Source organism: Haemaphysalis longicornis, unplaced genomic scaffold (assembly GCF_048455015.1).
Source record: "Haemaphysalis longicornis isolate Haplotype H1 unplaced genomic scaffold, Haemaphysalis longicornis Haplotype H1 scaffold_6, whole genome shotgun sequence".
In the NCBI taxonomy this organism is placed as follows: domain Eukaryota; kingdom Metazoa; phylum Arthropoda; class Arachnida; order Ixodida; family Ixodidae; genus Haemaphysalis; species Haemaphysalis longicornis.
The window spans coordinates 17,546,167-17,558,647 of record NW_027526407.1 but is presented as its reverse complement, the minus strand read 5'-3'; the positions used below and the strand labels follow the sequence as shown (position 1 = coordinate 17,558,647).

The window sequence follows — 12,481 nt, the reverse complement described above, 5'->3', positions numbered from 1 at the left end:
ACAGAAAAAAAGTAGTAGTAGCTTGGCTTTGTTATGCCAGGATATACGTAGCGTGAGCTAAGGTTCAGCAATCCAGTCAATCCAGTCCAGTCAAGTCCAGTCCAATTCATTCTAATTCTGTCCAGTCCAGTTCAGTCCAGTACATTCCTGTCCAGTCACTGCACCTCAAACATGCTCAGCACGGCTCTTCACGAGCCACGCAAAACGACTATCAACCGGCTCCCGTGCAGCGTCAGATTTGGCTAATGCGCAATCTAGAAAACGCGCCGACGCCAGTGCGTCTGGCATGGCTATGACGCAACACAATCGAACACAATCCACTTTAATCCAATCGGATCCAATACAATCCAAATCGAATTCAATCGAAGCCAAGGGCAGCCAAGCCAAGCTAAGCCAATACAATACAATCCCATGCCACTCACGCTTGCACAGAACGGCCCTTCACGGCACACGCGAAACCGCTCAACCTCGGCCAGTGTAGCTGACGCTACAAAATATTTTAAGCAAGTTTCCAAGTGTTCTGATGAGGAGAGATTAGAGGTTTTAGGCTGAGCACTTTGCGACCCCCTAATATAAGTACTGGATGTGTTGGGTGACTATTCTCTGCAAGCATTCAAGATTTAAATCAAAACTGAAAAAAAAACTGTTGCAGGGCCACTTTATTTTGGCCAAGACCACCCATATACACAAATAAAGCTACATTATAACTTGGTTTTTATACCGACTTGATAAAGAAATGAAAACCGAGCACTTACATAACAACAAAAACACGCCTGTGTTTTTTTTTCTCCGAGCCCGTTTGTACCCGTTTGAACTGGTTCAAACCGGTTCGAACTGAACACTAAAAAAGTATGGTTCGACACCCTGGTTTTAATAGTCTTTATTGTAATGATATAAGTGCGCTCTAGTTACCCAGTTTAATTAGAATATTGTTTGCATCACGTAAAACTTTCTTAGTATCTTCAGCAAAAACAGTAAGGTGGTGTCTTCTGCATAAATAACACATGTGCAGGCGTCATCAATATCGAAGATGTCACCAATAAAAAGTCGGAATAATGAAGGCCAGAGAATGCATCCTTGAAGCACTTCTATTTTTTTTTCTAATGATGCAATATTTTATTGTCCATTACAGATCCATAGTGAGAATATAATAGAATTACAACAGCCGGTATGTATACACCTCGAAAACCTTTGCTTGAGAGTTTTTTAGTAATACAGTATGTTTAAATCACTGTAACATATTCCAAAAGTCTACGAAAATCCCCAATGTTAACAGCCTATTCTCAATCGCCTTCAGAATAATATTTGCGTTAGAAGCGCACATTCGGTTGAAACATGGTTTCTAATACCAAACTCTCAATAAGTTAATATTTTTTTCAGAAAAATGGGACATTCTTTTAGTGATTACTTTACCCAGTTTTTTTAGAACTACGGGAAGGATCGCTGGTGGTCGAGAAGTAGCTAGTTTATTTCTTTCGCCACCTTTAAATATAACCCTATTTTTTATTGTTAATTCCCATTTCGAACACGCCTTTTTCTAATGCAAGCTTCTACACGTGATGAAGGACAGGGCCGGTGAGATCCAAAGTGTACCTAATTTGTAGGATTTGATTGTTATGGCGTTACATGCTTTGCTGTTAGCAATTGATAATGGCGGTTGAACGTGCTTACAATACACATGCAATGAGGAGCGCCTTGGAGGAGGGTTACGAATTAATTTTGACCACCTCGTTTACGTGTGCCAAAATGATTAACACATGGGCGTTTTCGCTTATCGTGCCCACTAGAAAAGCGGCTGCCGCAGCCTGGAAAAAGTTTTCTTTGTGATTTTACTCTTACTAAATGATGGGAAACCTGCAAAAGATGTCATCGGTATCGGTTGGGGATTGATACACGCTACTAAAGTTACTGGTTGGTAAGTGATCCAAAATACCCGCATTATAAGAATAGTTTTTATTAATTACAAAAACGCGTTGAAGCGTTAGCCAACTTTGCACCAGGCGAGGGTGCACCATTTAAAGTTAGTTCTGTACCATGCACAGGTTTCCGCTGTCGGCCCAGTACATTGTTGAGTCTCTTCCACAAAACACCAGATTTTTGATTAATTAGGAATTGAACAGTTTAACAGGTAAGCACGTTTAGCCGGAGGACGCAGGTGGTCACACTATTTTCTAATTTTTTAAGGCATCGTAGTTGGTCCATATTTTTCACCTAGATGAATCACGCATCGAAGGCATCTTTTTTTAAAGCGAAGCAGTACATCTCTAACCAGATAAGAAAACGTTCTTGTCTGCGTCAGCAGAAAACTTCCACCCTAGGATTGGCTACACAAACACCCCAGGCTACGACTGGCTATTGGCTACACCAAGGCTACGCAAACAAACTTCTGGCACTGCGAAGAATGGTGCCTGGGACCGTCGTATTTCCCACTAACCTACGCACACATGTAGGGACGAGGAAAGGCGGTGGTTTGGATTCAGCTTCTGCGGAAGGGCAGAGCGCTTCTTGAGGTGACACATAAAACAAGAGTGAGGCGGAGGCAGTGTACGAGACGACGCCATTTGCACGCGTGCGCTCTATCCATCAACCTTCGAAAGATGTTCTTTTCCGTTTTCGTTCTGCCGACGCTTTTGTATTCTGGAAACCGCCCCGGCGAATAGCAGGAAACCGCTGGCAGAGCCTCTGGTTTCCGTCCTAGTGAAGTCACGCGTTTGAATTACGTGAAGCCGCTTGGATAATTGTGGTGGTTATCGTGTACAGCCTCACAGTCCAACCACCTTCACAATGTGGATTGGAGCCAATTTTTTTAATCAATTTTAACAAGTGTGGTGTGATCCATCGCCTTGTAGCATTTTAGACGGCAATAGTTTGTGAACATATCATCTTTGGTATACTTATTAAGACCACGATAAAAAGTTAGCACAGACATTTTTGGGATCGGTTGCCAAGAATACGGTTTCCCAAGTTATGGGAATAACTGGTTGCGGAACAATTCTAAAGGGAAGGGGTTAATGGCTTGAATCATCCTAGAAGTATGCTTAGGTGGTTTTATATTGTCTTATTTTATGTAATTAAAATAAATCACATAAGCTAAACTCTCTGCTGTAGCTTTTGCAAAGCACATGTGTGCTTTGAAGTACTTTAAAAAATTTGGCTAATGCGCCATGAAAGAAAATGAGCAGTCTGAAGTAGCTAATGCACAATCAATATACGCTCCAAAACGAGTTTTCGCGAGTTGGAGAACGTCGCCACCTATAACGCCGAACTGCCTCTAATTACCAATTGACAGTGGGTTTATTCAACAAAATAGTTTCGAAAGTAGGGCATTGTGGCCTCAAAAAGGCTGAGTAGCCAATAGCAGCCAAGGTATACGAAAGATACGCGTCAAAACCAGTTTAGAAGTCTAGGAACGTTGCCACAAATAACACCGTGCTGACGGTTATAGTGCGCAGCACATACATGCTCTAAGATCGATTCACTAATTAACCCTTTACGGCCCAGCCCACACAAACGTGTGGGTCAACAAATTCGTTTACTAAGTGGCACCTGTTTCGGTTTCGGTTTCAGAGCCCTGGGTATTCACTGCGAACGCTTCAGAGACTTTATTGGTTTCGGTGGTTTACTCATTTCGCCCCCAGGGGGCGAGAAATCGCATATTAAAACGGCGCCCAAGTCGTCGCAATCACGCTAGCCGCCTTCACAATGAAAGCTGGTATTTCTTCTTGCTATATCGTATTTTCTGAATAACAAGCGTAAGACGCGATTTTCAGAACATGGGAACACACGATCGCCTAAAAAACACACCCGTTCCCTTCGTGTGCGTACTCTGATCACGCTTGAAAAATGCACCCACACATATGTGTGGGCTGGGCTTTCGTCGTCACGAAAATTTTGCTGGGCGGCATACGGTGGCGGGCTCGTGCACTGCAGCGCTAGCGATGAATAATTTGTTCTTGCTTTATTGGTGTCTCATTTATTCGCGGTTTTGTTCAGGTTCATTGGTAATGTTTTCTTACGCCTTAACCTTCAACTCATTGCGTAATTACTTGTGATAATAGTAATAATTATAATTAATAATTATGTTAATTAAAACTTTATTATTATTTATTTTCACAAAATCCTATTTATAATATAAATACTCGTGAAAACAATATAAAACTTTAAAAAAATACGTAAAAACGTAGTTTTTCTGCGGCTGATGCCGTTTTTACGGTATTATTACTACCCGAAGATCATACAAACAGAAGCCCAGCCCACACATATGTGTGGGTTTGTTTTCTGTGTGAAATGCTCTGGGCTTTCAATTTTAACTTGTCGAAGCATCAATGGGAGGGGTAAATACACAAAATTTATTTACTTGTGGCCATTTTTTCTAACATCTTTATGTTGGGCAGGAAAGGGTTAAAAGAATGGCTTTTATCAGACTCAACTGTCGGTGATAGCTAATGCCCAGCGAAAGTGTCCTTCAAAATAGTTTGAAATGTTGTTTCAGGCAACTACCAAGAAGGCTCAAGTGTTTGCGATAGTCGGTGCACAGAAAGTATATGCTCCAAATTAGCCCCTAAAGATGAAGAAAGTCACCATTAATTGGAAACAACTCTCTGTAATAAAGCTATTTCACCACAAATATATGCTTAAAAATAGTTCAAAAAGTTTTAAAAGCACCCAAAAATTAAACTCAATTGTTTGCAATAGGTAATGCTTAGAACATGTATAGGTCAAAATAGTTTCGTACAGTAGGGCTTTTACTTATCAGTAAGACTCAAAGTTTTAAATAGTTATTGCAGGGAACTTCTATGCTACTAAATTGTTTGAAATTATGAAAAATGTCCTAACGACAATAATGCTTAATTGTCTGTAATACCTTGTGCCATGTAAATGCACGCCTGTTAGGATGAAACCTCGGGCTTATTTTATTTTTCTTTTTCTGTTTTCCAGATATGGGTAGAAAATAAAGAGAGCGTGAGTAGAAATCGGAAACGCTGTTCATCAACCATTTCTGTTGCAGAAGAGATGTGCCTCATAAATAGCTTGATCCAAAATATGAATGTATAATATCTCACCGCTACAAAAATAGCAACAAATTTTTTCATAGATTGCTGAACAGTTACGCTAAATACAAGATCTGGAGAAAAAAATTGTCATCGACTTTTCATAAGTTTTTTATGACTTCTGTGCAGGCTGAAGATGCCAGCGAATGCCAAGAGGTGGATAGTGTGAGTCACTGTTATCGCATGACTTGGTCTTCTTTTTTTTCGGCCAGGGCGCATATTCCACAGACCAGATATCCAAAGAAGTGCGGACAATATTGTTCAATTTCACCGTAAAAATTCAGACTTGCCTTAGAATAAAAAACAATTGCATAGAATTTATAAATATTTATTTCGCAGGTATTACATATTGTGAAAAATATGTTTCCCATTTTTTGTATGCCTTTAAAAGCCCACCAGGCGTACTTATCTCGACTGAAGTTAATTGCTATTGTGAAACCCTAACTGCATAGTACACACACCATTGCAATTGTCGTAGCAAACAAAATTACAAACTTTCCTATGAGCATCAACATTCGAACGTAAGATAACTTGCAAATACCTTTTCATGGAAATTTCTCCATGTATTACAACTGATACCCTCACTGACATACGAAGCATTCCAGCAACATAACAATTGCTTAGATCTGAAGGTGCCTTAGTACCAACAATAACCAATTTGATCAGCATGGCGGGGCTTATTTGAAGGGAGAAAGATCTTTAATATACCTGTATATGTGGGAGAGGGATAGGGAACGCAATTTCTACCGTTCAAGTTACTGCAGAATATTTCTGTATATACACGTATTATTGGGGCCTGCCACCAGATCTCCAGGGACAATCGCCACATTCTATACTCCATTCACCATTCTTAGTGAAATTCAATCAGCACATGGGTGAAGTCTGAGGCTTGACTGAAGTTTGTGCAGGGCTGACGAGGGGCTGAATTCAGAAGGAAGAAATATCATTTGGTTGCCATGCAATGGCGTACACAGGATTTTGCCTTGGGAGGGGGGAGGGCGCATAAAAATAGAGACATATAACAAACCAAAAAACTACCAAATAGTAATAATAATAAAAATATTGTTACGATGCGGCAGGACAGAGACAGATATAAGACGAACCATGGTAGATGAATGAGGAATGATCTATTTACAGTATTTACAGGCGGCCATGGCCGATTTCGCACAGTCTGCACGCGCCCTCTTCCTCGTTGTCTTTGACGCCGAGCTATGACGCCATGGGGCATTGTTCACCGGTCCCGTGACATTACCCCCCCCCCCCCCCCCCGAGGCAAAGACGACCGTCTCTGTCGAGGACATAGGGAAACGACTTGAAGGCGCTGTCGTTGATTTCTTTCCCCTGCGATGGTTTGGGTCGGCAGCTCGACCTTGTCTTAGCAGTGTTGGAGTGCCAGCTGCAGTGGTTCACGCGGCTGCTGATGGGTTGAGCGCAATTGCAGAAGGCGGGTGCGGTGCGGTTCGAGGTGCTTGTGCGACGTTGAGCTTTGTTATTGGGGCCGCTGAATCGGGCAGCTCCAAGCAGCTCCTGGTCCCCAAGATGTTGCGGCAGTGTCTCCATTTGTTTGCGGCAAAGCTTTTCCCGTTGCGGAGAATCCGTCGGAAGGAACCAGCGCGAGCTCGATAATGTCGACGGGCAGCCGGAAAATTTTCGCGTCGATAGCTGCGGTGAGGACGAGTTGGGACGAATATATACAGTGAAGTCCTTGCCGCCAAGGATGATGGTGATGGTCGTGATAAGCCTCGGCCCCAGAACAGCTGTGACCACCGCCGACCCCACGATGCAGCGTCCAAAGCCCTCGAAGAAGCGCCGGGGATCTGGGCGGGGGAACGTCGTCAGCTTTACGTCTGGTCTTGGCTGGTCAGTTCGTTTGGTCTCGGCGGGGCATGGACAGGGAAGCGTATTTCCAAACGCTTTGCTGCACAGAGCACCCACGTGATATGTCTGTTATCGCGATGGAAAACGGTAATTCAACGTGGTCATTGGCTGCGCCGAAGCCTAAAGCGACCTAAAACATGCCAAATCACCATTATTAACAAAAAGAAAGCGTAGATTTGAGTTAAAAAAATTATATTTAGGAAAATACACGCAATTAAAAAAATAACCCACGAGATAGACCTGCTGGGGCTCGAACCCAAGCCGTCAGCGCCAGCACTCAGTGCTCTACGTCAAGGCTACAGAGCCAGAACGGTGGGTTTGTTTTAGCAGGAGCCTAAAAGAATAGTGCGCGCAGTGACATCACACATGTCACGTGCGTGCTCTGTGCAGCGAAGCGTTTGGAAACACGCGACCTGGTGCTGGGGTGCGGATTGGTCGCGTCGATGGCTCACCGGGGCTGGGGCGGGCCGACGCTTTCCAAGAGCCAGGATGAGACCGCTTCATGAGTCGAGGCGGGGTGAAGCTCGTGGCCGGGATGGGACTGTACCCCGCACCCTCCACCAAAATGTCACGTGGCTGCAGGACATATATAAGACGAGCCATGGTAGATGAATGAGGAACGATCTATGTACAGTATTTACAAGCGGCCATGGTTGGTTGGTTGCGGCCATGGCCGATTCCGCAGTCTGCACGCGCCCTCTTCCTCGTTGTCTTTGACGCCGATCTATGCCGCCATGGGGCATTGTTCACCGTTCCCGTGACACTATTATTAAGAAGTGGAAGAAGGAGAAGAAAAAGGAGAAGAAAAAGAAAAAAAGAAGGAAGAAGAATAGCAATAAAAAAATTAAATATCACTATAACACAACAAAAGCACACAATCCCAAGAGCAAAAAAATAGTTCCTGGTTGATACAGCCTTGAAAATATCCCCCAATTCAAGCATTTCAGGGAGCGGGGACACGCCCCCTCTCCCCTCCCTTCCCCCCTCTGCGTAGGCCAGTGTTGCCCTGGGTGCCTTGTACGGGTTTTCGAGTTCACTGCTTGTGTAGTAGACCAAGGCCCCAGAGCTGTCTGGTGTGCCCAAACCACCACTGCAATGACTTCGCATAGTCAGGACCGATATAGCTTATTTATGAAGCCCGCCCCGCACACCTGCTTGCCTGCCCTCTGTGCTACGCGCAAGACAATAAGTCCTCAAAACGTACCTGCCGGACGGAAAGGGAAACATCACGTGTTTTACTCCCTTTAGGCCCTGGTGTCCTTTATTGAGGGCATTTCCCACAAAACGCTGGAATGTCGAGAATGCCGAAACACCTAGTTTTCTGGGAAACAGTTCGTCAAGGTTCCCTATCGCAATATATGTCACATTCATTTGTTTTTCTAGACAAAGCTATATGCTCCAAAGAGAAAGGCGGTGCAGTGAATGCCAGATAGATAGATAGATACAACTTTATTTGAGCCATTCAAGTCACCGTTGAGGCGGCCTCCGACGGGGTGGTCCCTTAATCACAGGGCCCATAAACGGCCACCACCTCCAGGCCCCGGGCCACTAGGGTCGCGTGGGTCGTTGCGCCGGGGCTGGACCGTAAATTCTTCCATCGCTCTTTGAGGGAAAGAGGTAGGGGGTGTTGGTTGGGGATGGGATTTGTGAGATGGTGGCTTTGAGTGACGTACACTCTGCAATTACGTGTCGCAAGGTGCCTTTTTCTTGGCGACAGAAGGGGCATGTGTCTTCATATTGTTGTGGGAACATGGTGTGTAGCAATGTTGGGTGGGACAGCGACCCCGCTTGAATTCTTCTGAATACTGTCTGCTCTTTCCGTGTTAGTGTAAGATGGGGTGCCGGCAGTGTGCGCCTGTCCTCCCTGTACATTTCTGTTATTTAGTTTAAGCTAGTGACGGGAGTCGGGTCGTCTTCTCCTCCACTCGCCTCCTCTTGTGCCCGGCCTGCCATCTCTCGGGCATAGTAGTCGGCAAGTGAAGGCCAGGCTAACGTCGGGGTGGGCCAAAACTCAACCGGTAGATTCATCATCATCAGCACCTTCATCACCATTAGCCTGTCTAGAACACTGCAGGTCGAAGGCCTCCCCATATATCTCCAATTGTCCCGGTTGTGCTAACTGCGACCAATTTTTCTGGACAAAATTCCTGATTTCATCTGCTCATCTAAACTTCTGCCGCCCCGGCAACGTTTGCCGTCTCTAGGGATCTACTCTGTTGCCCTAATGACCAAAGGTTATATTGCCTTCGTTATACATGCCCTGCCCATACGCAATTCTTCTTCCTAATTTGTTTAATATGGCCTTAACATGTGTTTGTCCCCTGACCCACTCCGCTCTTTTCTTGTCCCTTAAAGGGACACTTAAGTGATATGTAAACATTGCGGGATTACTAGCGCAAATTGTAGACCGGAGTCCCCAGGCCATGTTTCGACCACTCTGTGCGCGTTTACGCGATTTTATTTAGTAGAAAAATTATTTCAAAAATGCTGTCCTCCTCGCTTTACGCTCGCCCATTTTCCGTGACGTTTTCGTGTGACGTCGGGAGGAGCCGATCTCGCAATTGGCTGCGCTACTGCACGACTCCCCGGCCTTCAGACAGAATCAGTCGGCCCAGCGTTTCGTCCGACGGCTGCCGACGGGTCGTCGCAATTCGTTCGCTCAGTTGAAACGAAGCCAGGGCACGTTTGTGAATGAATGAATGTGCCTTTCTTTATTTGGTTAGTTTGTACACTGTATCTAGTTCCATGTCAAGGTCGCTTCACACAAGCACTGCACAAGCGCACATGCGACGCTTCGCTCACTGGTACGCCAGTACGAAAATATAAGGCCTCTTGAAGGCGGGAGAAGAGTCGGCGAAGTCAATATAGGTATAAGGAAATAAAACCAACTTATATTTTTACCGTACAGCGTAAAAACAGTGTGCGCGAAGCACTTTTTTGTGCTGGGCGAACAAGCACAGCGGCCAGCAGCACGACTACGCATCTGCGAACGCTTTTTTGTCTAAGAAATGCAATTGCTAGACGTGAGATATTGTGGAAACTTGAGAGATGCTTACTGCACGAGCGCAAAACAACAAATAGTCACCTTGGCTGCTTGGAATGCTAAAACTAAATAAAAGTGTAAAATGGTTATACATTACACACCTTATATTTCCAAGGTCGAAGAGAAAATTATAGAACAGACACTAAGGTCAAACCTAGAAAAACAAATCCGTGAAGAGTGGAATGCGCCTGGGGAGTTTAGTGAGGATATCATAAAAATGAAACAGAAACTTGAGGCGCTTGATGATGAACGCTTCCGGGGAGCCCTCGTGAGAGCCAGAGTGGGCCGATTAGCCTGTGGAGAGGCCCCTACCAAGCGTGCGCTGGGTATACAACGGGCGAACGCTCGACGTAATCATATAAGGGACACAGAGTGGGAAGGACGGGTGACGGGTGATCAGCAAGAGATTGAACGGGCTTTTCATCACTACTACAAAGATTTGTTTGCCTTCCGCAGAGCTGAGGTGGAGGCCTTGAAAACCGAGTTTATCAGTGCTTTCCCAAGGATTGATGAAGACTACAAAGAAAGTTTAAGCCAGCCTATTGCGGTTGCTGAAGTTGAATGTGCAATCGATAGTTTGAACAACGGAAAGTGACCGGGTCCAGACGGATTAACTGGAGGTTTTTACAAAGTCTTCAAAAATAATTTATCGCCACTTTTGGCTGCAATATTTAACGAGGCCTTCGAACTAAAGGCATTGCCACCCTCTTACGGAGAAGCGCACACGATACTCATACCTAAAACAGAGGACATGGACAAACTTAAACATGTTACAGCATATCGCCCTATATCCTTGACAAATGTCGATTACAAACTTTTTAGGAAGGTGCTTGCACAAAGAATTCACACAGTCATCAAGCAGATTGTAGGGCCACACCAGCGTGTGGCATAAAAGGACGCACTATTTTTTCAAACACACACAAGGCGAGATGTGTGCTCGAATGCTGCGACGCTGCCCGAGCTCGCGTGGCTGTTCTCCAGCTTGATTTGGAGAAGGCATTTGACTGTGTGTCCCATGAATTATTGTTGCTGATTTTAGATCATGTGAACGTTGGAACAGTCATCAAGGAGGGGGTGGCTCTGGCGTACCGGAAGTGCACCACGAGATTAATTGTAAACAAGACGCTGGGGGCCCCCATTAGCGTGGAACGGTTGGTGCGCCAGGGCTGCCCTATGAGCACACATCTTTTCTGCCTGTATATCGAAACGCTATGCTTAAATATAATTGAAAGTGAACACATTCGCGGGTTTAAGCTATGCGAGGTAGAGGTAAAGCTTCTGGCCTACGCAGACGACATTGCTCTTTTCTGTACGACCAAGGATATTGTTAAAAAAGCGGTGGACATTGTTAAACGTTTTGGGTCAAAACAGGTAGTGGGGTAAACTGGGGGAAATGTTTGGGTTTCTGGCATGGTACTGGTCTTCGACACCGGAATGTTTTGCCAACGTGAGCTGGAAAACCAGTCCCGTTAAGTATCTAGGGGCGCCGCTGGAGTGCTACCAGGACAGCGAACCGTATTGGCGTGCCCGAACGCAGGACATACGCGACAGGGCAGAAAAGTGGAAAGGGGTTTTTCTTTCAATGTTTGGTAAAGCTACTGTTTGTAATTTATTTTTCATTGCCAAAGTGTGGTACATTATGCAAGTGTTGCACTGCCCGTGTTTGAATGTACACAAAATGCATCGTGCATTTGCTGTGTTTATCTGGTCATCTACATAGGAAAGGTGCAGTAGAGATAACCTTTTCGACGCATCAAGGACGGCGGTCTTGGGTTGTTGCACCTGTTTGTCCGCCAGTTGGTGAATATGTTCCTTTTTCTTCGCAATACAAGCGATCGTATTTTGCGAACGGTTTGCCAGGTGAGGGTGTCTCAAGCACTGCCGGAATTTGTCGTATCCAGTTCGCACATAGAGGGAAGGATTTCAGGATATTTTAACGAAGTTGTCATGTCACTCAGGTTTCTGTCAACTCGTTTTTCGATGGAATATTTGAGTACAGTGTCACGTAGAAAATTATATAAAGATGTTTGCTACAGTCTGTTCCAGATACCGCGATATAGAGAACTGTACAAAGAAGGTCCAGGGCAGGATGTACTGAAAGAGTTAAGCGTATGGCTGTAAAACCGGGGGTGAAGTCCTTTTTTTCAAGCTTCATTCGGGGACACACTGTGCAAACATGGTTAAAAGAAAAGGGGTTAGATATACCATGGGGTACTGACTGTACAATTTATAAACAACCGGATAACATAGACCACGTCTTTATACACTGCTGGATGGCGGTTCACTTTTGGGATGTTATGCAGCGAACTTTACACAAAGACTTCCCACTTACCCCGCATGGTATACGGTATTTACCAACAGAAAACAACGAAGGAGTCCCCTACGATTTAATAATGCTCCTGGGCCTTCACAGCATATGAAGGGCGCGCATGGCGTGGCTCCATGGCGACGTGGATGCCTGACCGGCCCGGCAGTTTTTGCGGGAGAGTGTCACGCAGTTCGTTGAGGG

General features: G+C 45.0%; 1 protein-coding gene across 1 annotated transcript in view; it reads left to right on the top strand.

The window, feature by feature from the left end:
* The window catches only part of LOC144141416 (uncharacterized), an 88,728-nt gene that overhangs the window by 39,078 nt on the left and 37,169 nt on the right, over positions 1 to 12,481 (top strand). Inside the window, exons 4-6 of the mRNA XM_077672984.1 lie at positions 1,133 to 1,168; positions 4,939 to 4,962; positions 5,181 to 5,216. Coding sequence (XP_077529110.1) covers positions 1,133 to 1,168; positions 4,939 to 4,962; positions 5,181 to 5,216 — 96 coding nt within the window. The remainder of the gene's footprint in view (positions 1 to 1,132; positions 1,169 to 4,938; positions 4,963 to 5,180; positions 5,217 to 12,481) is intronic.